The sequence below is a fragment of the Amblyomma maculatum genome, chromosome 1, assembly GCF_055883805.1.
Source record: "Amblyomma maculatum isolate TAMU_Amacu chromosome 1, ASM5588380v1, whole genome shotgun sequence".
NCBI lineage: Eukaryota > Metazoa > Arthropoda > Arachnida > Ixodida > Ixodidae > Amblyomma > Amblyomma maculatum.
Genome location: NC_139344.1, coordinates 104,180,335 through 104,207,268, shown reverse-complemented (window position 1 = coordinate 104,207,268; position 26,934 = coordinate 104,180,335). Strand labels below are relative to the sequence as shown.

Sequence of the window (26,934 nt, the reverse complement as noted above, 5' to 3'; positions counted from 1 at the left end):
GCTGTGGATGCGACGGTCGAAACAGAGGGATATGCCACCGACTGAAGGCTATTTCACATGCAAGTGAAAGTGCTTGAAATTTCTGCCGCGGTGACGCAAAAACCTGTTTTGAGCTGTCGCGCTGGCTCCAGTGAAGCAGTTCCAACAAGTTGGAGACTTTTCGCTCTGTCGCTGCCGCTCGTCGCTGAGTTCGCTCAATCGCTTGCATGCGAGTCGGCCTTAACACATTTTTTTCCAAATTCTAAATGATGAGTTCATTATGCGAGTGGGTTGATTACGCAACAAATACGGTATCATTTTTCACGACAGCAAGCGGCGTCTCAAGCCGATTTCTGTATATCGAATTATTTCACGATCCCCTTCGAGTTCGATATATCCAGGTTCTACTGTAACTGTAGAACTACCAAAGGACTATGTGGCTTAATTTCGCGATTGACGGGTTGAATGTGAGCTGCTCTTCTCCTCACGGTGCACACGTATGAAATTCTCAGATCATGTGTGTTGGAGTGAGAAGGAGAGCAAACCAGGACCGGCACATGATGGTTCGTGGCACTAATCGTGGTAGCATTGGACTCAAATGTACAAAGCGCATACAGTCTCGCGGGGCAACTGCGAAGTGTAGTACAAATAAACACTTTTGCTGACCTTTTCTCATTCGCATTATACGCGGATGAAAACTATATATATATTTTTTTCTGTTTTTGCTATCCCAAAATTGCTTCCCGTTTTATATGCAGGTCCGTATGATATGCAGGTTTTTACGGTATATCAAACCACATGCTTGTTACAAGAACAGTAGTTAATTGAGTCATTTCAAAAGATGAGGTAGCAAAAACTATGTCTAGTAAGCAATACTGTGCCACTGAACAAAACACATGATGATACTAAAACCTGGCAAAATTTTTTATCATAGGACTACTAGCATATGATGTCTTACCAAACAAAAAAAGGTAGGGCAATTAGTAATTCCATTTTTTATCTTTCTTCAGCAACACAGAATACACATGAAAGATAAATATTTAAAGCTATAAGCACTTCATACCCTCTTACACAAATAGACAGAGTAGTTACTTCCATTCTTATCTTACATGTCAACAAATTTAATTTCAAGTAACAAAGTCTTCATATATTGCTCACAGCGCATATCTTCAGCTAAATACATAGTATGCCTAGGAATGAATACTAACTGTTTGAGGAGTTTCTTGTACAAAACTAGTGGAAATGGCAAGGCTATGATGGTGAAGTTGTATATGGCCAGGCCACAGACGATACCAATCAGGTAGTACATGACGTCTTCCTCAAAACTCTGAAAAAAAAAAAAAAAAAACTTTTTCAGAAAGAATTTTGTAAAAGTCATGCATATACTGTTTGTTTCAATGAATATGAACGAAAAATATTCTTTTTTGAGATATCAGGATGCCTTTCGTGACACTGTTATACCAGTTTTGGTAGACATCACAGAACAGGTGAAGTAAGCTAATTAAAAAAAATTAACAATACTTAACTTTCAAATATTAGTGTTAGATGCTTGACGGCAATTGAAGGTTTGTAGCTGGCCATTAATAATATCTAGAGCTGTGTGAATAGCAAACTTTTGGTGTGAGATGAATTAAAGATTGAGGGTGAATCAAATTGAATATTTTCCAAATACTATACTTTCCAAATTACAAATAGAACCTTCTGCGAACCATGGATTTATTAGAGATGTGCTAATAGCACATTTCTGGCTTATTTCAGTTTGTGGGGTTTAACGTCCCAAAGTGGCTCAGGCTATGAGAAACGCTGTAGTAGAGGGCTAAAAAAAATCCGACTAACTGGGGTTCTGAAATCGCACAGAACACGGGCGTCTTGCTTTTGCCTCCACAGAAAAGTGGCCGCTGAGGCTGGGATTCGATCCCGCATCCTTGGGCACAGTAGTCGAGCGCCCTAACCACTGCGCCACCGTGGCGGGGTGAATAAAAAAATTTTCAGCGCTTAGAAAAATATGAATAATGAGAATAGGTAGCAAACAGAATACTTTCTAATCATTTTGAAAATGAATACATGTAATTAAAGACAAAAAGAAAGAAACATTTCCCTCAAATTACAGCTGTGAAAAGAAACAAAGATATTGCAAAAAATTTATTTTCACTCATTATCAGCACAATTTGTCAACAAGAAATTATTAAGAAAACAAGAATTAGGTAGTAAAATAATTTGTTTACAAATACTTATTTGATAATAAGTCAAAGTTAGAAGGAAAATGGGAGGCTAATGAATGCTGTCACGAAGCTTTGTAAGGTGGCTACCTCCTTAATGGAGGAGTGATCTTGGTGGTTGATTGACGGCCAGGCACGGCACAGGAAAAATGCAACAAGACACCTCTCGCAACAACACGCAGAGGAGCAGCAACCTGAGCGGCAACACTAGCGGGACTAGCCCCTCCATGCTCCCTCACACGCCTGAAAACAAAGCATCAGTTGTGGAATACCACCTCGGTGTTGTTTGTTTCAAAAACAATTTGCTTCACAATCCTACTTAGAGCGCGTGTGCCTATGTCATTTTGAGGGAAATTGTCGCTGTGGCCAGACATACTTTACCAATACAAAATTTCACCACAAATATTTTAACAGTAAAGGGGGAAAAATGTATAGTCGTCTATGGAAGATGAACTTAGACTTCAGTTTCACTTTACTATAGCTGGGTTCTACTATAACTACGAATGGTTTGCATGCATGGCAGTGAGGCACATGGTGACTATGAAAGTGCACAACATGCAAGGTAAAAAATATCCACTTACAAGTTTATATTACCTAAATGAAAGCTAAGGCAATCAAAACTCGTTCACTCCATGCACAGTTTTTGACAAAAACAATGTGTTGTAGGTACTGTTATCAATGGTGAGGTGGCTTCAAAGACTTAAAGGAACAGTGCCCAGTTGTCATCCCTTGACAAATCAGAAATGGCGGTGCATTATGTGCATGCACCAGTGCATTGCAAGCCACTTCAACAAGACCAGCAATGCTAGAACACCTGCAATATGCACTATGTGCCACACCCCTGCATTCCCTGTACTATCCCGCCCCAGGCATCAAAACAGGGCATTCATCTCTACGTGCATTATACTGGCTCAAGCTCAGCTTGCAACAATGCTGTAAATTTACTCTAACCTTACACGGGAACCACTGAGATCAATCCAGCAACAGCATGCTAGGGAATAAGGTCCTTTCTCACCTGCGTGTTAAACCAGATGCACCGGGACTCTGGGTACTCAGTGAACATTCCATACTTCGGATCCAATATCTCCTTTAGCAGCAAGAGAAAAAACTCCTGCAAGTGAAACAAGTTCGTGCAAAAAGTTTACAAAGGAAAAGAAAAAGGGAGTGCACAGACAGATACACAAGACTTCGCAATAACTACATTTGCACAAGGGAAGCGGGGCTAAAATCACAATTTTTCACCCCCGCAAAAAAAAAAAAAAAAAAAAAAAAAAAAAAAAAAAAAAAAAAAAGTTTTTAAATCTTTCTTTTCTTTGTACTGAGAATGTATTAAAGAAACTTCTCACCAAGTTTGGCTGTGATCTGCACAGTAGAACAATAAACTTTTTTTTGCGAGATGGGATGCCCTCATCACCAAAAAAAGTGCCGATCAGCGCTGATTTCAAGACTCAGCCGCATAGCTGGCAAGAAGCTGAAGCCAAAGTGGATCTCCAAGTTAGAATGCTTGTTTCTCGTGCTCTTTAGCCAAAAAGGACCTGCTATGAGAGTACAGCAGACAGCCAAAAAGAAAAACGGAAAGGAAAGGCAAATTTCGGGCCTGACAACTGCGGATTGGCTGGTAAACCGAAACGCGCTGACTATAACGCAGCACGTAACCTTTGAATGCTGTTTTCACACCACTGGGAGCCTGGCTAATCGAAGTGCTCGAATATGAAGCCTAGACGAAGATGCACGCCCAGCAAGCAACCAAGTAAAGTACGTATTTCACGAGCGCAGACAAGGGCTGTAAAGCTAAGAAAAAAAAGAGGCAAATCGAAGCAATCGCCACAGAGCAGTGTCGTGTTGGAAAGGACAGCCCAATGTGACCACCAGGCCACTTTGATTTATTAATTTAGGCCCCAAGTTTGAAAGCCATGTTCTGAAATCTTTGAACTCATTTTGTTTTCAGCTTGCACTTTTTGCAAGAGGAAAAATACCGTTTCCAAACTCTTTCGCCACACGCTGCTTTCAAGGTGGTTTCTGAGCTAAAATTTTATAAGGAACAAGATCAGATACTTTTTGGATTTCTAATTATTCTCTAAGAAATAAAGTATCAAATATGTGACATATAACGACAATGGTAAAAAAAAAAAAAAAAAAAAAATGAATTGCGTATTTAAAGTGCTCAGATTTTTACAAAAATGTCATAAAGAACCCACAATTGGCCTTATCCTGCAGAATGAATGACCTATTAAGTTGTCTAAGCCCAAACAGTTAGTACATCTTCTAGTTTTTTGGAATGATAGTTTTCCTAAATTGACACACTTAATTACTCATTACAACAGCTGCAACTTCTTTTCCATTTCTGCTAGGGCGATGAAACTTGAAACATATTCTAATAAGAGAAAGATAAGCCATCCCTGAAGATTTTATCGAAATCAAAACTTGGCCCTTTAGCCCTGCATCCCCCTTAATTAGGCATGTTAACATTACTGTTCTCATACCAACAGCATTGGCACAAGTACAAACCATTTTGACTGCTCCTTTTTCCCTACAAGAGCATGATGATGCACATAACGCAATGTGTTTCACTGTTGACCATATAGAGGAAAGATAAAAATTATGAACATTCATCCAGAATTAATATTACAGATGTAATGTCCAAAATTAACAGTATGGCAGTACCATGCCCATGAAAAAGGAAATAACAAAAAAGAGGTCACTTAATGCTAAGGTGTACTACAAGCACAGATTCATACAAACAAAACAGAACTAAGATAATAACATACTATAAGATTAAAAATTTGTCTACGGTAAAACACAATGCATCGCTGAACTTGAAATTTGAGAAAAATGCACAAACCTGAAAAAATGCTTCAAAGAGAACAAACCTGCAGCACCGATTCACAGTTAACATTTAGACTTTCAAATACCTTTCATATGAACATCGCCAAAATAAACGCTTCAACTGATTGCTTCATGTCCATTTTCTCAATCACAGTATAAAAAGCCCAACCTCTATTATATGTCCAATGAATATTTTTTTTCCCGCACATTGTGACACAATATGAATATCCACAGTTGTGCATGTTACATTGAATTCAGGCATTTTAGACATCCATGCTATTTTTCATCCAGATTTTGTTATCCATGTAAAGTCCCATGGATACATATTACTGTTGGACATTGCTGTTTGGATTATACTGGTACATACTATATTGAATGTTGATGGTTGGCTAGGAGTTGGACTCAAACACAGCATTTCAAAGTGCCATCAGTAACTTATCACAACTTTACGTATAAAAGTTCATTAACTATGGTTAATTACAACATGTAAAAACATTTTATATTTCCTTGTCATGGTCCTTTTGCACTATTCATTATGCTAAATATGCAAAATAATATATGTCCAGCGCTATCACTATGACAGCATAGCAGTGGTATAACTAAGACCCCTCCCTCAAAAGTACACACACACACATGCATACACATTTATTTTATTCTAAAAAAGAAGAACAAGGGCAGATGATACCTCTGGGTCCTGGGAGAGAAACTAAAGAGGGTTGCAAAATATGCTGCTCAGATAGTGTAGACTAAACTTCTTTTTTAGCAGAAGCCTGGAAAAGAACAATTTACCTAGCTTTTGCAACATAAAGGTGGTTATATCAAGGAATACATAAACAGCTAGGAATGAGGGGCTTTTAAGGTAATTACAATAGATGAACCCCGTAACAGTGACTGAGGTGGAGGGTGGAATGTAAAAACAACCCTGTACCAATACATGGTTTGCTAGAATTGGTCCTTACAAAAAAAGAAAAGACACTCTATGAACTGGCTTTATTTGCCACACTAACTAGTAATAAACATGCTACCCTTTCATCACACCCATCAATAGTGAGCACAAATGAGCACAGCAGCACTGCTTTGGCTGATCATTGAAACCAGCAGCTCAAGTGTAAAAATAGCAGGCTTACATGCAAAAAAGTATGTGGCCCATGACAAGCTCTGAAGTTTGGTTTGAATCATAGAGTTTTATGTCCCAAAGCAACTTGGGCTCTGAAGGATGCCGTACTGAAGGGCTCTGGGAATTTCAACCACCTGGGTTTTTTAAGCATGCACTGATATAGCACAGTACAGTAAAACCCCGTTGATACGCTTTTAAAAAAATGTTGGGAAAGTATGTATTATCGGGGAAAATGTATGATCCGAAATACCTAATAGTACTAAAAAAATTTTAACTGTTGAATGAGGTACAAAGACATTTAGAATTGACCCTTCCACTGCATAAAGGTGTAGATTAGCATTTATAGACATGAAGTATGCACAGCTTCTTGTTTAACTCTCGCAGAATTCAGTCCGCATTTGAGCTTTCCTAAGCACTGAAGGGATTTAGCAACAGACCTGATTCGTAGAAGGAATGACGAGCCAGGATCGCCTCCTTGGTCTTTTTTCGGATGCTTCACCTCCTTACACTAGTGATGTGGAGAAGCCATCGCGACGGCTTACAGTCGCCGCATTTTTGCTCACGCCCCTGGCATAATGATCCCCCCAACCCCTCCCTTTTGCCAGTGAAAATTAAAAAAAAAAAAAAAAAAAAAAAAAAAAATACTAAAAGGAAAACCGTTCGTTAACGCTTCCTTGCTTTTTACGCAGTCACCGTCGAATTCGCTGCAAACTTTTGCTGTGCAGGCCTTATTTTCACTTTATCATTGGAACCCGGGATATTGCAAATGCCTTTTGAAGCGAAGTGAACGATGCTGAAAGAGCCAACGTCATGATTTCGACTGACCGCATGCTTTCGTTGATAACCTATGGGTGAAAGAATGGACGACCGGCACAAAAAAAATTTCTCGAGCAATTATTATTATAACTTTTTTTTTTACTTAGAAACTCTTAGCACCCGTCCGACATCATAGCCTTTCATGGGTGTTGGCTGGGACCACACCGACAGAAATACTTATTCGTACTTTTGAAATAATGGGGGTCAAATTAACAAGTATTCAGCTGCAAGCTTCTGAGGTTGTGCAGAAGGGAAGAGCAGACAGCCGCCGTCGCGGCCGCTAACCCCTCTTCTCTGGTGCCGCAGGCCGCCGCACCGGTCATGCGCCACTTCGAATTACCGCGCTTTCACTGTAGTTGTAGTTATCAAATAGTTCATCCCCATGCCCTTAAGGCACCGTAAAAGAAGCGACCGTGTTCCTTCTCATGGAGTCATGTTTCTGAGGGAACGGGCGCCTCGTGTTTGTTGGCTTCCTTCGATGCTTTGCCCCGTTGCGACTGTGCACTGCAGGAAAGAAACTATGGCGAGGGAGCACCGCTGATCAGTTTTTCACGTCGCGAGCGTATTATAACACCATAACTTGTCAAAATTTTGAATGTAGTAACCGGGAAATCATGTTTTCCGGGTACGTATTAACCGGAAGGAAAATAGTGAAGCTCTTTGGGGGCACTTTTACTACTCACGATTTCGAACGTATGAAACGGGAAATCGTATGAACCAGGAAAGTATCAACGAGGTTCTACTGTACACGGGCTTCTTGCATTTCCCTGCCATCAAAAAGGGGCTGCTGTGGCAGGGGACGAATCCAAGTCACTAGTTCTGAAGTGTCACTCGGCATCTTTCTGAGTCACCATGGGGTGACAAACACATGGCTTTCACATGGCAGTTACGCATGGGGATTTGTGTCCTCTCGATCGAAGACAAAAGGCTGAGGAAAATAGTTAAAAGTAGATTGTGATGAGTACAATTGCGCTTGAAGGCAGTGCAACATGTCATTACAGACAAGCCTACTAAGCAAAGACACTAGCTATTTGAGTTTAAAAAAAAAAAAAAAAACAAGAAAAGAGAAAGGAGGAAAATTCTTTTTTTTTTAATTTTTTTTTAGAAAATTCACAAATTCACTAAATAATAAAAAGTGGCTCATTCTAAGACAGCGCAGGTCTTCCAGTGTCACCATATTTGACAAGTCTATGCTACAGTAATTCTTAGCGAAATATGTTCCATTATTGCAAACTTCAATCAAGCACTTGGATAGCTTGGCTGCACAGAATAAAATGTTACTGATCTGCACCATAACTTATGAGGAGCACAGGTGGAAGCGACAGGCAAAAGCAGAAAGCACAGGACTATCCTTTTGTACAATTCTCTTCAGACCTAAACCAGTGTTTTTCATTGATTCCCATGGCTGCACCCCCCCCCCCAAAAAAAAAACAAAAAACAAAAAAAAAAACATGCATCTTATGTAAATGCATATAGTATTTAACTTCGGAATTTGCCCAGACACAAAAGAAAGATTTAGACTAGGGGGTCCATATTGTTTAGGTGAATAGGGTAATAGTGGAGCAACAATGCACAGGCACGGAATTCTGTGATGATTGGGCGGGGGGTGCGGTAATCTCTCTGAGCATGCGCAGTTGCACCCCACTATTACCCTATTCTCCTAACCAATAGGCTACCCCTATTCTAAAACTTGCTAATAATATTAAACAGCAGAGAAAGAGGCTTGCCTTTTTCACACCCCCAGCATCCACGGCATCTTCTCCATGAAACTGGACCTGGTCAATAAAAGAAAAAAAAAGACAGCAACAGCATTACTTATTAATAAAGGAATAACATTACTGTGGCAAAACACAGCACAAAAGTAGATAAATACTGTAAGTATTCTTAACGCTCTAGGAAGTGAGGAAAAATGGGAGGGGGCTGGAGGGGGCACTAATTTTTGCCAGTGCCTCTTTGACACAGTGATATTTAGAATCACACACCAAGAAGCATCTGCTTCAAGACAGCGTTATTTTACCAGTCCTCTGACTGGTTCACAGTTTGCAGTTTGTCAATTTTTACCTGGTAGCAGATCTGATCTTTTAAATTCAATTACAAATTTAGCAGTCGTAGGCAAAAACAATGCGGCAATCTATGTACAGTATTGCCTAGAGTATCAATAAGAATAAGAAAAATGCAATCAAAATTTGACGTCTATAATCCTCACAGGAACATTGAACACACTCCATCTAATTCCCCCCTCCCAAAATAACAAATTGAATTAAGCTTGTGATGTCTTTGACAAAAAGGACAGGCTGCCGTGTTCAGAAGTTAATGGTGATGTAGCATAGCCTCTGGACACCAAAACTGGTGCTACACATGCATTTTACCCATGAAGTCAGCTGGTGATGGTAACCACCTGTTTTTCATTTACTGGTTTTCTCCAGCTTATAAAAGCTTCATTCTCGGTAAAAGTGGTCTCTATGCGACTCAAATGCAGACATGCAGGCCAAATTTTATTTGTCCTCCATGTGTCTTTATAAGCCACAACATCTGCATTCTGTCAGTCTCAACAAGCACACTCGACCAGCTTTCTCAACAAATAGCCATGCCATCAAGTCACCTTGAGAGGCTTCTTGAGGTCTGCAGCAGACTGGTCAGCCAGCTGGTTAAGAGTGTCATTCACTATGTTCTCACGGCCAACGTACAATACCAGGTACGGGTTAGAAGGTGGCACCACGGGCAAAATCAGGCTGGCAAATGTCTGCTGGCAGGCTGATTCCATTGCTTGCTGTAAAAACAACAGTGCATATTCATGAAGTTTGCAAAAAATTGAAAAGAATAGAAGTTGCTGGTAGTAGCTTGAGATTTTGTTTCTGGGAAGTAGAAGGACCGGAGCATTAATTTATGGCATACAACCATACTATAGAAATGTTCTATACTTAAATGAAGTGCAAAGTAAAATAGTGTATGCCACTTTGGTGGCCAACCAAACAAAATTTACACTAAGCACATGCCAGCAAGTGTTTTCCTTCTGTAAAATAGTGCACATAGGGATAGAAAATCGGCACGCTTGTGCAAGCATTTATAAATTTCAAATAATATTTGGTCAAATATTCAAGTGTTCAGTATTTCACTCAACCCAAATTTGTGGCATTCTAAATCTTGCAGCCTTCCTCTCCGAAGTGAATCGCTTTACAGGAGCACATGCTTTGTGTGGTTTCGGTTCAATGCACTGCACATTCTGGGAAATGAAATTGCATAGTGTGTATAGAGCAAGTGCACATCAACGCAATCACAATTAAGACTAGCAGTCAGATGCAAGAGGTGTTCAAGGACAAAAAAACAGCACAACTTCTATTCTTTCCATTCATTCACCCGCAACTCGGATGACTATTAAAACAGTAAGCTGTGATCAAACTGTCCAGAGCCCACAGTCCTGTACTTGCGGATCTCTGTACAACACAAGCTCTGGAGGTTACTCAAATGACCAAAAGTCGGCTTTTGTACTACCCACCCTTCATTCATGAAAGTGACTGCAGCACAAGTGAGCCATGTACTGCATGGCATGCGGAGAGGATTCTGTTAGCAGACCAGTTTGTGCACAAACTGACAGTTTCTTTTTCAGACGTGGAGCTCCATGAATCATGGCACGAACAGGTTCTGGCATAAGAAGCGTAATACCCGTGGCTCTGCCGAAACTATAGTAAAATAGTAACACCTTGTTATAATTTTACCCTAGTTAAGTTGCTCATTTGGATTATTCGAATGAGGAGCATGGTCCCGACCAACACCCATGTAAATGTCTATGGCATGGGATGCTCGTCAATTCGTACACGGCAGGCTCACACCAGTTAACTCGAACGAGGTTTATGTTGCGGTACAACCCCCCCTCCTCCAGCTCCACGAACCTGCATGGCCCACAGACCTAAGGCATATGTGCTATGACAGGCGCGCAGAAGTCCCTTATTGCTAAAATATATAGTCTAGTAGCATAGTTTGTTTCACTTCTCTTAAATCCACACTGCCATCAGGTACGGGCATTGGCCAGTTGTGCAGTTTTGGGCAATGCTTTGCGTGTCATTGGTCTTTCAATCTTATTTTGGAATGGGGCCATGCCATTCTAATGCCTACGCTTATTTCTCTCTCTCTTATCCTCGTGCTTCCTCCAGTCTTTGAGTATAGATGCAATGAATAGAATATATCAGCATCCTTTCTGAAATGGGGTGGTGACAGTTGCCACCATGCTCTGCCTTTTTTTTTTCTCTATACAGTCGAACCCGGATATATCGAACTCTAAGGGGATCGCGAAATAGTTCGATATATCGATAATTCGATATACAGAAATCGGCTTGGGACAGCACTTACGATGCGAAAAAACGATACCGCATTTGTCGCGTGACTCACTCGCATAATGAACCCACCCTTCACTTTTGCACTCGAGATTTTGGAAAAAAAAAAAAAAAGCGTTAAGGCCAGCTCGCTCACATGCAAGCGTTTAAGCGATCTCAGCGACAAACGGCAGCGACAGAGCAAAAAATTTCCAACTTGTTGGAACTGCGTCCCTCTGCCGTTCGAGCAGCCACCCCGGCAGCTCGAAAGATTTCTGTGTCGCCGCGGCAGAAATCGCCAGCGTTTTCGCTTGCATGTCGCACTCCGTTTCAGTCGTCTCATCCACAGCTCATCTCTTGGCAGCGTGCCAAGATGCTGCGCATCGATAACGTCGCGGAGTGTTTATCTTTTTATAGCTCCTGCGGCGGCGGGGAGCGAACTTGGCAGACTGCCCGTGATGGCTTGATTGCACAAGCCTGGTTCGATTTATCACGCCGCGCTTGGGGCGGGCGTAGTCCACTGCCACAAAATATTGGAAAGCGTGATACGGTAGCTGCAAATGCTGTTTGAAGCGAAAAATTCTAAAATCCGGTGTCATGATCGCAGCTGACCGCGTGCTTTCGTTAATTCATGCATGCAAGAATAAACAACTCCCGCAAAAAAAAAAAAAAAAAAAAGCAGCTTCGTAACGCCATATATTAAGCTACGCCGCGCGTGCAGCACAACGATAAGAACAAACGACTCTCGCAAAAAGAAAAAGAAAAAAAAAAAGATAGATCTGCCGCTTCTTAACTTCCGCAGGCGCCATAGCCACGTCAGCCGCAGCGCGCAGAGGGTTCGCAACACGCTGGAGAAAGCGTCCGACGTTCTGTCTGAGAACGGGCTGAGCTGGCTTGGCGCATGCGCAGCGCGTGCTACTGCGAACGAAGGCCGGGAAAGAGGGAGAGAGATAGCTGGGCAAAAGAATGGGCACACCCTTGCGCTTCGCTCTGTCGCGTTTTCCCCCTATCGTTCCCACCGGTTCTCTCTGGTTCATTCACGCACATGGCTTGCAAAGGTCACGTGCTGGCGCGCGGGAAACGATAACCGCAAATGCGCGCGCCTTTGGGAATGGGCGCGGCGCTGCCCTAGCCGAACTGTCCCCTCTCATTACTTCCGCGTGCGGCTTGAAAACGTCACGCGGCAAACGGCCGAGGGTGATGCGATCGTCTTTGGGAAAGGCACGTTTTCCAGTGCGTGGTGCGGAGTTCGATATATCGAACAACTGGTGAAATTGAGTTCGATATATGACGCGGCTTTCCTATACTTTTACATGGGATTTTCAAGGGGATATTCCGTCAGTTCGATATAACCGAAATTCGATATATCCGGGTTCGACTGTATTTCTTTAATCATGCAGGGGTGCCACAGCTGAAATAGGATTTGTAGCAATTTTTGAAGCAGAAAAATCTTAGTTTTGGAGCAGTAAAACCCATATTTGGAGCAGCTTACAGAAAAAAAAATTCGGCATTTTGGAGCAATTTCACGGGAAAGAAGCCTTACTTCCTGTACAAAAATAAGGTCTGAACATCGAACTATATATATACATGTGAGCCATAAAATTTAGTTGGTTTATTTTTTTAGGCTGTCTCACTTCAATTATGTTTTAGGTTCATTGGGCAAGTACCTGCAAACCATTTACAAATTAACGCCCGAGAAACCCACAAGGTAGGGATCTATGCACAAACCTGTAAAAAAGGTTAATCCATAGGTACACTATACAAGGCCAAGCAAAGGAACTACAAAAAATAGTTTGTATCAACACTGCAAACAAATTTATTGCAGTTCTAACCACGTGTAGACAGGAATATCGACTAGAATACATCACGACTAGCACCAACACCAAATAGACAAAAATGTCCACATCATGACTAGGTGCAAGGCGAGCTAAGTCGCTCCTGCGCTATTACAATATAAATGTCTTACATGTCTAGTGCAGATGTTGTTTGCATGTCAATGCCTCGCATTTTTTAACATTTGCTTTTCCAGTTCCTTGAGTTCTTTAAGGGCTTGCTCAAGGTTTCCATTCCCTGTAGTCAAAAGCAAGCGACCACTTTCAACCTTGTCCATGTCTTTCTCTTTGATGCCAAAGTTTATCATCTCTTCAGCCTTAGTGAGCAACACCTTGCTGGCTTGCACCTGGCCTTCCAATGCTTTCTTTTTTGCTTGAAGAGTACACTGGTTTGAAACAACCTCCTCTCTTGCCCGCTTGCTCGTGCTTTCTTAGGCACTCATCCTCAGAGCATACTTTGCTCGAGACTGCCTCACACATCTCAAAAGGTCAGAGCTGATGGGCATCTTACTTGCATCACCATCATAGTGCTGAAGGTAACTTTTAATGTGGCGCATTCTGTTAACACTAACAATATTCAGAGAGCTCTGTCCATCTAAAAGGTACTTATTTTCAATGAAGCCTCGTTCTAGGTCAGCATTTTCGTGTGGCAGAGAAAGCAGTGCTTTTACAAGTTTCGAAAGCATGAGATACTTTGTTTCACCTGTTATTGTCTTCATGCAAAATATCTTTGCCCAGTAGTCATCTAGCCTTCCTTCCAGGGTGCCTTTGCTCTGATCGCACTTCAGCATGAGCCATTCATCGAGAGACGACACCTGACCATCACCCAAAACCTGAGGAAGTTGCCCCACAATGTAGCGTAAGGACCGCACTTCCTGCTCAGCATTCTCATACTGTAAACCCAGAAACCTTGCATGCATGACCACCTTATTTGTGAGGGGGAGCTTCTGAAGCAATGCTTTCGAGCAAGCAAGGTAAAATGCCCGAGCTCCGAGGCGGAACATTTTTTTCTCCGAAGGGTCCCAGTCTTCCATAGCTTTTTCTGTGTCCAGGCCAACTTCTGGTCGTGCCTTCCAAAAGGCAGCATCATCCAGGTTAGGCTTGGTTAACTCCTCTGCACTCTTGCTGCAAAATATTTCGCTTCTTAAGAACCGACTCAGAACTCGTCAACACTAATCCTAGAATTTCTTCATGAAGGACATGCAGAAGTGGCTCCCGCCTTTGGAAGAGTTTCTAGAACCCGGTGAAAAGCTCTGCAGCATTCCTCAGAAATAGTACCTTTGCATAAAGGTCCTTGCTGCCAAAAGCTGCAGCAAGTCTGCTGTGTTGGGTCTGGACACCTGGTCGCAGTCTACCACAGTTCTCCAAAAAAAAGGACTGCAAGTCAGTGAATTGTTCTTCCACGCGGACTAGAGAATCTTGCAATGTCAGCCAGCGATTAGAGACGTGTCGGAAGACATGAGGCTCTATCCCCAAAATTTCTTGATGTTCTTTCAGGCCCTTGGTACGCACACCCCCCCCCCCCCCCCCCCCCAGGGTGCTTAAAATAATAATAAACATCCCTGACAAGTTCTTCAACATCAGAACAAAATGCATCCAAGCCCTTCGAAAATGCATTGTGCACTTTGTGCAAAGTGCACAATGCATCAACAAGATTTGGGTTTAACTTTTGTTTCAGCTTAGATTTCACGCTCTTCATGACATTAGGGCCATCACTGAAAAAGCAAAGAAACCCTTGTTTTGGCAACTCAGTTAGGGCATCCTCTATGCACCCTACAATTATATCCCCAGTGGCACGACCGAGGTTAAAAGAGTTAAAGTACACGACAACAACTTGCTTTGCACTTTCGGAGAAATATCTCACCAGCAAATCCAACTGCTGCACACGCTGCTCAGGCTTTGGAGTTTCGTCAATCATTAACGAAAAGAAAACATTTGGCCGACACAACTCTGTCAAAAGCTTTGATTTGAAGTAAGGCCCCAGACCATCTGAGATGACATAAGAAAGTTTTGCCCTTCCACAGGTAAAACTCTTCGCCACATCACTGTCGGGAAACATCCTTTTATAGATGTGTGTTGCTGTGTCACCCCATGAGTAGGGAATGCCTTTTGAAACAACAGACATTGCAAATATGGCTTCAGCCTCACACACTTGGTCTTGCAACGAGGAACAAGGCCTCCCCCGTGAAAAATCTATCGTAGCTTGCACAGTCTTGGGCGCCAGTAGCACACCACTAGAATCTCTATGCTTTGCCGCAACCTCCACATGCTTCTTCATGTTTGCATGGCGCTTGACAGCAGCAGTACCATGCTGAGCACAGCAAATTGTCACATTGCACAAGATACAAAAAGCATCCGTGTCCTTGATGCCTGCCCTGCACCAACCACTGATCACATCATTGTTGCAGTCCACTTCATTCAGCACCGAGGCATTGAATTTCGTGCACCGCCCTGTGAAGAAAGGAAAAAAGTTCATTTTATAACAGGCAAAATGTTCACTACTATTACCAGCAAACTACAGCCGGAAACTGATCTTTTTCAGCCTCCAAAGGGACCAAGAAAGTACAAATACTCGGGCATTTAGAAATAAAATTTATCGAACGAATCGTTTGAATGTACTCACCTTTACTCATGATGAACGCCTATCGACACTGTAGCGGTGCAACCAGCTGGGGAAACCAATCCGAGGTAAGCATCCAAGACCGTCTCTCGGCGTCGACAAGCGGCGCACACGAGCTACGGTACTATACACATGCTCACCAACTTGTGTTCACCTCGCACGTGTTTTCTTTTCATTGCTAGCGTTTCATGCATAGTTTCAAGCCACCAAGCCTCGGGCTGGATTGGATTGGCCACTGGCACAACTGCATGTTGCCAACGCAGCTCCGATTTTTCGCCAAATCTAGCAAGACTACTAACTTTCGCGGCTAATCTGGTGTTTTGGCGCAGCATGGCGCAATTTTAACAAATTTCACACTTTTGGCGCAGCTTCGCGCATAAATATGCAGCTGTATCAAAATGGCGCAATTGCCGCAACTTGCACCCCTGTTAATGTTGCTGCAAATCGGTCGACTATTTCATCATTTCCTTTATCAAATTTTCACTCTTACATTTTTAATGTTATGCCACCTTTCTGGTTTTCGACCACCAATCTTCTAATTGTTTTTCGCAAATTTTCAACGCAGATTCGTTCACCTGACTACTGTTATCTTTAAAACCTAGTATGTTGAACTGTTAGGTTTTGAAGATGCTTCATCGCACAGTCTGTGCAGTGAAGAGGCACTACAGCATCTATGAAAAGGAACAAGGAAGCACTTTTTACTTTGTAGCAATTCTTCGACATTGCCAACAGTTTGAGGAAAGCAAAGCACTTGACGAAACCCCAAAGAACTGTTGTCATCACTCAGCTTCCATCTCGAATGTACAAAAAATCATATTCCAGGCATTCACTAGATAAAATTCCTCCGATGTAAACTGCTTCAGGCAGTTTGTAGGGCTATTAAATAATTCCAACTTTCAGATATTTTGAACATTTTTCTTGGTACCTTGAAGGCTTAAGTAACAAGATTTTACCGTAACTAAAATACTGCAAATAGATCAACATCTTGTTGTAGGACGACTCCCTCAATTTAAGGCGGTCATTTTTGCGAAAAGTTGATATAAACTTAAATGGGTGAAACAGAGCTTCAATGCACTGTTTCTTTCAGGTACTAGTAGCTTTGTGTGTTATAAAAATACACAATTTTGAAAATGCTTACAGTGCCATCCAATCTCTTTTTGTGCACCCGAGGTATATGAAGTACTCATTTCAGAATCATTCGAAGAAAATTGGTATTTACTTTGAATTTACTTTGGACTCAAGAACCATTATTCACGAAAGCCTAAAAATTGGCACATGAAAAATGGTCTGCTCCAAATGTCCTTTACTGTGTACTTGTGCCTTTCCAGAAAGAAAATGGAAACGAAAATGGAAGAAAAACAGAATGGAAGGAAACAGAAACTTGCATATAGGATTAGTACCGTTATGACATCAAACCTGAAATTACAAAGATATCTTTACCATTTTTCAAGTACAAATTAATAACCCCACAAAATCATCCCTATCTGGAGCTAATTAATAGGGCAGAAACTCTTGAAGATTTTATGTACGCTTTTATGCTTTCAATAGCCATTAACTCTTACGGGAAAGTGACAGAACAGATTTCCAAAGGGCACTGGAAAAAAAAAAAGTTTAATGAGTAAAGTATTTAAACAAACCTGTAGTAGCATATATCAAAACGTACTATTTAAATTCTCTCTTATGCACATAAACAATATTTTACTTAAGAATTATACATAACATAAAAAAAAAAATTTTGATTCAAATTTTTAGAGGTGAATAGACCAGAAGTGAAAAAGGCATGACATAAAAATAAACCATAAAAAAAAACTTCAGAATAGTATATGAACTATGGTACAATGCCTCCTTGTCATACTTTTGAAACCATGGCTCGCATATCTGCATGTTTGTCTCTTTGATGTTAATTTTTTGAGACCTTAGAAACAACAAGCCACTCTGAGCGGCCTATACTTACATAAATATTAACACGATACTGCTATAACACAAACTAAGCATTAGCACCTATTTAGGTGGTCTTTCTAGCACATAAAGAATATAAGGTTCACATTACACATAAAATGAAGAAATCTTTCTCATAAAATTTGCTAAAAAAAATACAAAAATAGAAAAAAGGCACAAATATCAAAATGGAAATGAAAAAAAAAAAAAAAAGAATTCAGAATATACTAAATGCACTACACTGCCTCTTTTTTTAGTTGTAAAACTTGGCATGTTTATTTAGTTAAGTTTTTTGTTTTGTTTTGTTTTGACTTAAACACCAATAGTTCCCACTCGGTTAAGAAAGCAGTTGTTGCAAATCTGCATACAAATCCTCCTAACTACACCAATAAAATGCAGTGAATACAAAGTACTAGGGACAAAATATAGTATATGTGGTCTGCTGTGATGATGTGCCATTCTCAAAACACGGCAACATTACTAAACTGTTAAAAATGCTTGTTTTCAACTCTTCTCTTCATCTTGTTCTTGTCCTGCTCATAGCACACTTTACAGTCTTTGCATTTTTGAACATTTTGCGGTTAATGGTTGGCTCATCACACTGGGTGATGCTCTCAAGAAGCCACCGCAGGTACCGGAGCTTTCATTGTGACAGTTGGCTCGCGTTGCCTATGCCAGCAAGCACTTCCAAGAGAACTGGCAATGCAATAAAGTGACTTCAAGACATTATCTGTGGTGGAAGCAGACCACTGTAGACTTGGAGGCTTGTTTCATTGCAGCGAATCACTCTCCCCTCTGCAGAGATTAAGTGCATGCTATGGTGTTTCAGTGTACGTTCGGTGACAGCTGGTCACACCCTCGGCTCGTGCAAAGCTCAAATTCACTATGGTTGGTAGCCTGTTCCCATCGTAAAACCCACTAGATTAACTCAGCAGGTGTATGTTTATGTCATCTGCTCATGTAGCTCGGTCTTTTAGACACAAAAGACAAAACGAACAAAAAGATGACGGCTGCAATGCATGTTCAAATTATATATATAAAAAAAGTAAATAAATAAAACATCTAAAGAAAAAACATTTAGTAATTCTACATAAGTATCGCCATACACAGCATACATCAGCATCACAATGATTCCTTTGGAAACACATTCTTGCAATATCCTGTGTTGGATGTCCTGTACCTCAATGGCGTAATTGCCTTGCAACTCGGTAACTGATGAGTAATCAATCACTGATAGCACCGATAGGCCATAAGGATGCACTGCAATTCAGTCCAATATTAATAAAATTTCCACAATCAAAATTTGTTAACAGGTTAAATGTCACAGTACACAAAGAAAAGTTTCACCTGCATCTGAAGATGAGAGTCTGTCTGCAGGATGAGCGTCTTGGCTTGAGCATTGAACACAAAGGGGTATTCACAGAAGTATACCTTATGGCTCTAGAGGGAGAGAGGAAAAAGAAAAAGCAGCGTAAGGATTTACAAAAACTAACACTTTCCCTTCCTCTTCCAGTCTAAGCTGCAAAGAAAACCAACAAATTGAAAGGAAGAACCTCATTACAAACCAAAATAACAGAAGCACTGTTCCGTAAATATTGCTGTATCTTGTGCATTATTTCCTTGAAAGGTGCCGCACACATTTAAAACACACAGGTATTTTCTTCTTAATTTAAATCAGTACACCATTCCTGGAGCCTAAATGCAGCTAGAAATTACAAAAACTTGCAGTGCCACTAACTAGTTACCTTTCCTATAACTACATGGTAAAAATAGTACTCTAAACAGCGCTTTGACATAACCGTTTAATCGAAATCGGTGTTCAGCTAAATGCAGGCTTCTCAGCACTAGATTGCTTGCACTTTATTACAATAATCTCAGAGGTTTTGATTTGAATACAATACACTTCTTTTAAAACAAACTTGAAAGGATCATAAAAATTTGTTAGTCTTATTAAAAGTGCCCCAATAAAGCACATGTGAGCATACAGTGTGTAAAAATATATGTTGCATGAAAGCAATGAAATTACTTTGCAGACAGAAGGTAGCTTATGACTGTATGCTAATGAGTGTGTGCGAGGTAACAGAGGCATAAATTAAGGGATTAGTGATTAAGCAAAAGGCAAACTGCATGTGTGCCAACGAAGGTCTACACGGAGAGCTACAGACACTACAGACAGGAGCCGTTAATGCTGTTGCATAATACCCTTAAATGTGAAGCTTAATGTCGCCCTGATATTTACCTTTCGTTGCCTCTTTTTTCTCTCTCTTTTCTGTAGCAAATGCTACTTGAGTTTTCTATTTTTTACTCCTAGTGCTTCAAAGCCTTCAAATGGCTAGCTGTAAGATACAGGCTTTGAAATCATGTTATCAGTTTTTTTCTCTCTCTCGTTTCACATTTTTCAAAGCGTGGCAGCTATCCAGTCCCTGAGCAGATACATCATGCATATTTTTAACTGCTTTATTTTAATGTGTCACATCTCTGCTCCTAGAAAACTCATGCTGCAATGTTGCGTCAGTTGAGAATTCAGCTCTGATCTAGCTGTTTGAGCCTCATGTCGATGAGCAGTGCACTCTCCACCTCTGCATCTTAGCGTATTTCCATCTCCTAGAGCCAATGCACAGCAGGTAGCTCGAGTTCAATGCTACAATCTGGTCATGCGCAGGTAGCCGTGAAGGTGCTTTGCTTTTAAAAGACGCAAAAAATCACCCTTGCATAGAAGCTTCCCCACATTTTCGTGCAAGGGTTTAGGAAAACTTTTTTGTAGTCTCTGTCAAGGGAAGCTTGTTTATTCCTTTCTTGCCTTGAGAATGCCACGCAGATGATTTACTAGTAGCGTTGCGTAGATCCTATGGCTCAAGGTAGCTACTCAAGTCTGTCTTAACAGAAGTACACATGTGACAGTTCATATTAAGTGCCTTTATTTTACACTCATCCATGAGAAACCAACGACATGCTGCGCACTGTTTGTCATCATTTGACAGAGAAGCTATGGGACTCTCTGTTACAGATCAAAGCTTGCCTCACAATCTGCAAAATTAACAACCCACTAATGCGCAAGGAACATTAGAATCATTACAATTATTCACAATCATCACAAATAGGAGCATCACAAAGAACCTAGTTTAGAGAGGATTATAAGCACAAGAAAGAGTGCCTAGGCTCATTACATTGTAACCGCATATTGTTTCCATCACAGGTATACCAACTAAATCTGCTGTCATTAGCTAAACATCGATGCCTACCGCAGCGGTGGTTAGTGATTTGAACAATTCCTCTGCATGTGGGAAGTGCGGAATTCGATCCTGTGCTGCCGGATATCCACTGGGAATACAATGGTTAAAATCATTTCCCTGGCTTGGTGCTTGGCTCTTCTGGGTTGAAATGCTTGGCAAATGGGCCTTTGACCCTTGTGTCATGGCTCTCTTTAACCAAAGCTACTGCTACACCATATAAACTCATCATTGTAAATGTCAATGCCTCGCGATGTAAAAATCTGTGCCAGATCTCAGAATATTCTTTTAACATAATAAAGATCATCACTTAGTTCCGAAATAAGCAAAGAACCTTAGAATAAGCAACGATTATATACATTAACAGGTTAATTAGTGTTTGGTTTGGTTTGTGGTATTTGATGTCCCAAAGCAACTGAGATTATGATGGATGCTTGGATGGTTTCGGATCATTTCAACCACCTGGAGTTCTTTAAAGAGGAAATGGCTGCAAAGACCATTGATGAACGTGTTCAATACGCAAAACGAATGCTTTTGAGAATTCGCCCAAAGTATAACTACTTGGAACAGAGCCAGGATTTATTAATTTTAAAACGTTTTCTAAATTTGTGAGCTGATTGGTCAATGTGTAGTGCCGGGTTTTGCAACTATTCTTCACTCTCCATATGTCACGAGTATGGTGAAGTCATGATGAGTGACAGGCCACTAGAACCTGCCCTTCACTGCAGCCACAATGGTCACAACATCATGGACAGGCTTCCGATAGTTGTAGAAGTTGTCTGCTTGTGTGCTGTGGGAATCCCTCAGGGTATGTGCGAGCGAGGTCAACACCTTCGCATTTATGGTTGTCTTTGTCACTGGCCCGTGAGCCTGGTGAGACCACTGACGAGTCACTATATTCAAGGCCATTGTTCACCCAGGACAGGGTGAACCTATAGGGCTCGATAACCAATGCGGCAATAACTGCCAGCAGTCGCGCTTTGAGCTCCAGGTTTAGCAGATAATGCAGATGAGAAGGTAGAAAAAAGCAATATGTAGTAGGGATAAAATCCATGCTCAGGAAAATGAGCACAACTGGAATTCTGCTAACCAAATGTCAGCCTATGACTTATTCATGGGTGGTTCACAGCCCCGGGCTGTTTTATTTTTTTTTTTCAAATGTCTCGGAGTGTTGAGTGGAGGCGGGAGAGGAGGAGTCCATTTTTAATCGCTCATATCTGTGGTGTTAATGAAGCTAGCTCAAAAATTCTTGCACTGGAGTGATTAGTGAGCGAATACCTACCTCTCATCTGCTTTACTGAACCTCAATTTAGGCATTTCACAATCAGTTTTGCCTCCATCGAAAGGTGGCTGCTGCAGCCTGGATTGAACCCGGGTTAAAGTACAACAAACAAGATAAAGAAACAAAAAACAACACCTCGCAGCGTCTCATCTAATTTGCACTGAAGGCTTTATAAAGAAAGGATTGCAAACAGTGCAATTTTCAATATTTTAGATATATTATATACATTAAAAAAAAAAAAAATAGCCCTTAAACTTGACTCTTGATAGTGATTTGACTTTACAGTGCAAGAGCAGATTGGCTACAGGGGGTCGTGGCTAATGTTTTAGGTCAGCAGAAAGTGCAGTCAAAGGCCCATTTCCACCAAGCACTTAGGCCAAGTGAAGAAGAGCTGAGCACCACGCCAGGAGAAAGCACAACTCAATTGAAAAATTATCAAATACATACTTCGCAGCACTGAGGATAAAATCTTTCACTTTACACGAACATTCTAGGCACTATGCCACCAGTGACTAAAATTTTGTTCAAAGTGACCTCCTATGAAAACTTAAATTGATTCAGTGTCCCGTTTTTTAAAAGGGTTATAGAATTTTGGTGGCATATTTCTTCTTGTTAATGATGCGTAAGTCATTCCTGTATATCGATCCACAGACAGTTCTTGCCTACGACCGCTAAATAATTCCTACTGAATTTTCTTTTCTCACCAGTACCACAGACAGTTCTTGCCTACGACCGCTAAATAATTCATACTGAATTTTCTTTTCTCACCAGTTTCAGTTTCAGTAGCTTAGAGACCACTGTGATGTCACAATCAAGCCTTGATGGGCGGTAAAAACAGCGATATAACCACCGATTCTTTACTTGCAGTGATTTCTGTTCTTGAGGCAGGCTGGCTTTCATCATTGCAGCGAATTCAAATGACACAGCAATGATTATATTGCTGTATTTTCATCCCCTGGTCGTTGAAACCGAAACACGTAAGAAAAGAAACTCTATTATAAATTATTCAGCAGTCGTAGGCGAATATGACGCGGCGATCCATGTACAGCAATGTCTTAAACATCATTGCAAAGGATAAAACATGAATCCAAATATTATGTGTCTACACTCTTTTAAGCACCATGTTTCAGCTCACAGCACTACAAAACTTGCAAGCACAACACCAGCAAAAGCTTACCCTATCTTCTCTAGTAGTCTGAATCCAGTGGATGTAGTCTAACTGAACATCCACCTTATCTGTGACATCAGGTATATAGAAGTGTTCATATGAAACCAAGCCACCACATTCCTTGTTCACCTGTTAGGAGAAAAAAATATGTCATAAAACAACCAACACAGCAATTACTAGCAGGCTTATATATACAGCAAGGATGTTTTCCTTTCAGTGAAAGAGATGGCACGAGGGCAGAAAGCACTGCTTCGACACAACTAGCACACAGAATGAGGAGTGCAGTAGCACTAGTGCGGTATTTTAACATTGTGATAATGACCTAAACCCATTTACAACCTACAAAGCGTTTCTGACCTCAGTGAAAATGCTTTTGAATCATATTCTGGCTTCTACCTATAGTTTTTATAAGTGCTATTATTATTATTATTATAATTACTTTTTTTTTTTTTTTTTCAGGAAAAAGGTTCTTCTCATCACCTGTTGCTGATGGTAGGCCTTCATAGCAAGGCACATCAGATATAAAGTCATTACGTGTTTCCATGACACTTACAGTAGTTGTAGTGTTATATTCTAAAAAAGCTAAAAGGCTTTTTGTATTTTGTATAGTATTTGTTTTTACTGCACTCACCCGCAATTGTTAAATTTCAAGCAATACATTTTTAATCTGTAGAGCTGCTCACAATCAATATAACTGAAGTCTACAATAAAAACATAGGCAAGTAGAATTTAGCTAGCTCTTTTGATGACTTGACAAACATTTATTACTAAAAAGACCCGAGGTATGGTGGGGTGAGGGGTGGGGGGGGAATTTCAAATCCTAAAGCAATGAACAAAGCAAGTGTTTTGCACTGTTCACATCCTGCCAATGCACCAGGCTGATCGAGCATGGCTTCAGAGAAAGTAGCAACAACCCACTGCCCTTAAACATGCATGTTACAGGCACTTTCACATGCTTTGGTATGAACCAAAACCATCCTTGAGCTGAGGGAACCCAATGAATACTATCAACAAAACTAATGTTACAATAAAATATCAATACACTCAACCCAGATACTTTTTTTTGAAAACCTTACAACTGCATTTGAATACCTCTGTCCAGATTTGCCATGGCAGCAGCAAATATGATATACATGAGAACAAAACCGACGAGTATATTACCTGATCCTGTCAGAAAAAACAAAAAAGAATGCATAGGCCTGAAGGTCATCTTACTGTGTTGAGCTTGGCCAGGACGTCAAGAGCCAGTTTGAGGTGTCCATGGTTCTTCTTTGTCTGGAACGACAGGTAACTTCACAGAAATCTTAACCCTGCATGCACACCATCTACCAGGAACCAGCCTCAGCTTCACTTGGGCTACTGCCGCAAGATGACGCAAAAACTTATCAGAACAGTCCCTGCTGCTAAGCAAATTTGAAGGCCACCGGAAAATACTGCATTTGCTATGATACCCCAAGAATACAGCCCCACACCACAACACTCCAACTAGTTTGATGAGTCAACCATAGTCGCTGCTACCAGTAATTACTGGTCGCAAGAAAGAAAACGAGAGACTTCTTGCCCTTCCACGGGTTTATAAAATAAAAAGAAAAATGCACCACCTAAGCGCACACCCATGATAGCAACCACTCGCTAGCCCATCAGAGCAAATCTTTAATGCTTGCCAGGAGGCCAGGAGCATTTACATGTACAGTCTACTATGTAAAGAACGACACCACCACCAAAACCTGCTTAAACTGCAAAGAAACTGCCTCACATAATTACAAGTAAAACCCCGCTATAATGAAGTGGCATACAGCAAAAACCTGTATATAGGAAAGTGAAACTGCAGTCCCATTTTGCCTTCCACAGACATGCATAAATTTTGTTCCTGTTTACAGTAAAACAATGATTACCCTTTGCACTCACTAACATACTGGTACATTTTCACGTTTCCCCACTGCAGTCTCATCGACATACCTGTACACGTTCTGTACTGTGCGCTCAAGAATTCGTGCCAGAGCACAAAGCTGAGGAAGTGTGCGATGAGGAGCTAGTTGGTAATGCATGAACGAAAGCTGTGCAAAGGATGAAACACAGGGAAGAAGTGGACAGGAAGGGTGCGGACTTGCAACTGCTCATTGAATCACGACCTAAATCCTTCGACAAGAACACTCCACATGTGCACTAGGCACTGCGCATTTAAAAACTTCAATTCTTTCTTATACAGAAGGATTGAAGCCTCAGTGACACACTTTTCTGGCCAATATCTATCTATCTGCATTGCTTCTAAGATTTCGCGTGCTTACTTATCCTTGACGCCTCCAATTATCTTAGTATGCTTAGTAAGATTACAGGCCATACTAAGATAATTGGAGGCACCAAGGATAAAAAAACAAGTGAAATCTTCGGAGCAAATGTAGATAGATATGAGGGAAGTGTGTTAGGGAGGCTTTGATTCTTCTGTATAAGAAAGAATTGAATTCCAGAATTTACTATTATTAAGAAATTCCCGAATATCAGTTTCTTCAATCGAATATAAACCGAATGCAAACATATTTGTATTTCAATGTTTGCACATCTTAAAAAATAGCAAAACTTGTTACAGTTGAATCCCGCTATAACGAAATTCACGGTGCACGAAAAAAAATTCGTTCTCGCGGAACTTCGTTATCGCAAAAATTTGACGTGAAACGCAGAAAGAATTGCCCAAGCAGCAGCAAAGGCGTTTAATGCCAAAAATCTGTAAGCTTGGTTTGCTTACGCTTCACGGCGAGCAACGCCGTCGCGCGATTTTCGCACTCGGTCAGCAAACCCATTGCAACATCGTCGTCTCGGACAGCAACGAAATTCCTGATGACATCAAAAGCGTCCATCACCTGTACGGCGGTTGCCGCAGCCGGCGCTTCCTGTACGTCGTCGTCTTCTTCATCGGAAGAGTCCTTATCATTCCGGGCAGCTTTTATGATCTGCTCATCACTCACATCTTCGTGAACAACAACACAAGCGTCAGCGCCGATGTATTCGTCGAGCTCGAGATTAGGCGGCACGGTTCCTATTTCTCCCAGCGTTTTCCAGGCGGCCGCGATCCCCGGAGCCGGTGACGCCTCTTCGTCGTCGTCTGTAACGCCTGGTGTTAGGCCAGCAGAGTGTACGGGTCGACCTTCGGCAAATCCGGCGTGCCTGAAACAGTTCACAATTACTGAGCGCCCCAGTGTGCTCCAGGCAGCAGACATAATCTGCAGTGCCACGTACAAGTCCACCTTCGTGTCTCGGCCGGTTTCAGTGTTAAAAAGCAGCCGCTGAATTAACCTCCCGCGGTAAGCGCGCTTCAGGCTAAGAATCACGCCCTGATCGAGAGGCTGTAAGACAGACGTGCAATTGGGAGGGAAAAACCTCAGCTCCGTGTTAGTGAGCTTGACTTCGTCGGAGTGATGCGCTGAACAATTGTCCAAAAGCAAGCAAACTTTACGGCCCTGCCGCTTCATGTCGCGGTCGAATGCCATCATCCACTCGGTGAAAATAGCGCGGGTCATCCACGACTTGTTGTTCGCCTTGTACTGCACAGGTAGGCTACGAGTTCCCTTAAAACAGCGCGGCTTGGCACTTTTGCCGATG

General features: G+C 41.4%; 1 protein-coding gene across 8 annotated transcripts in view; it reads right to left on the bottom strand.

The window, feature by feature from the left end:
* The window catches only part of Herc4 (HECT and RLD domain containing E3 ubiquitin ligase 4), a 144,439-nt gene that overhangs the window by 24,141 nt on the left and 93,364 nt on the right, over positions 1-26,934 (bottom strand). For all 8 annotated transcript variants that reach the window (XM_084588726.1, XM_084588727.1, XM_084588724.1 and 5 more), the window contains 7 exons: positions 24,553-24,612; positions 23,347-23,466; positions 19,005-19,097; positions 9,560-9,727; positions 8,685-8,732; positions 3,214-3,309; positions 1,188-1,306 (listed from right to left, as the gene is read on the bottom strand). In XM_084588726.1, the coding sequence (XP_084444852.1) occupies positions 1,188-1,306; positions 3,214-3,309; positions 8,685-8,732; positions 9,560-9,727; positions 19,005-19,097; positions 23,347-23,466; positions 24,553-24,612 (704 nt within the window). The remainder of the gene's footprint in view (positions 1-1,187; positions 1,307-3,213; positions 3,310-8,684; positions 8,733-9,559; positions 9,728-19,004; positions 19,098-23,346; positions 23,467-24,552; positions 24,613-26,934) is intronic.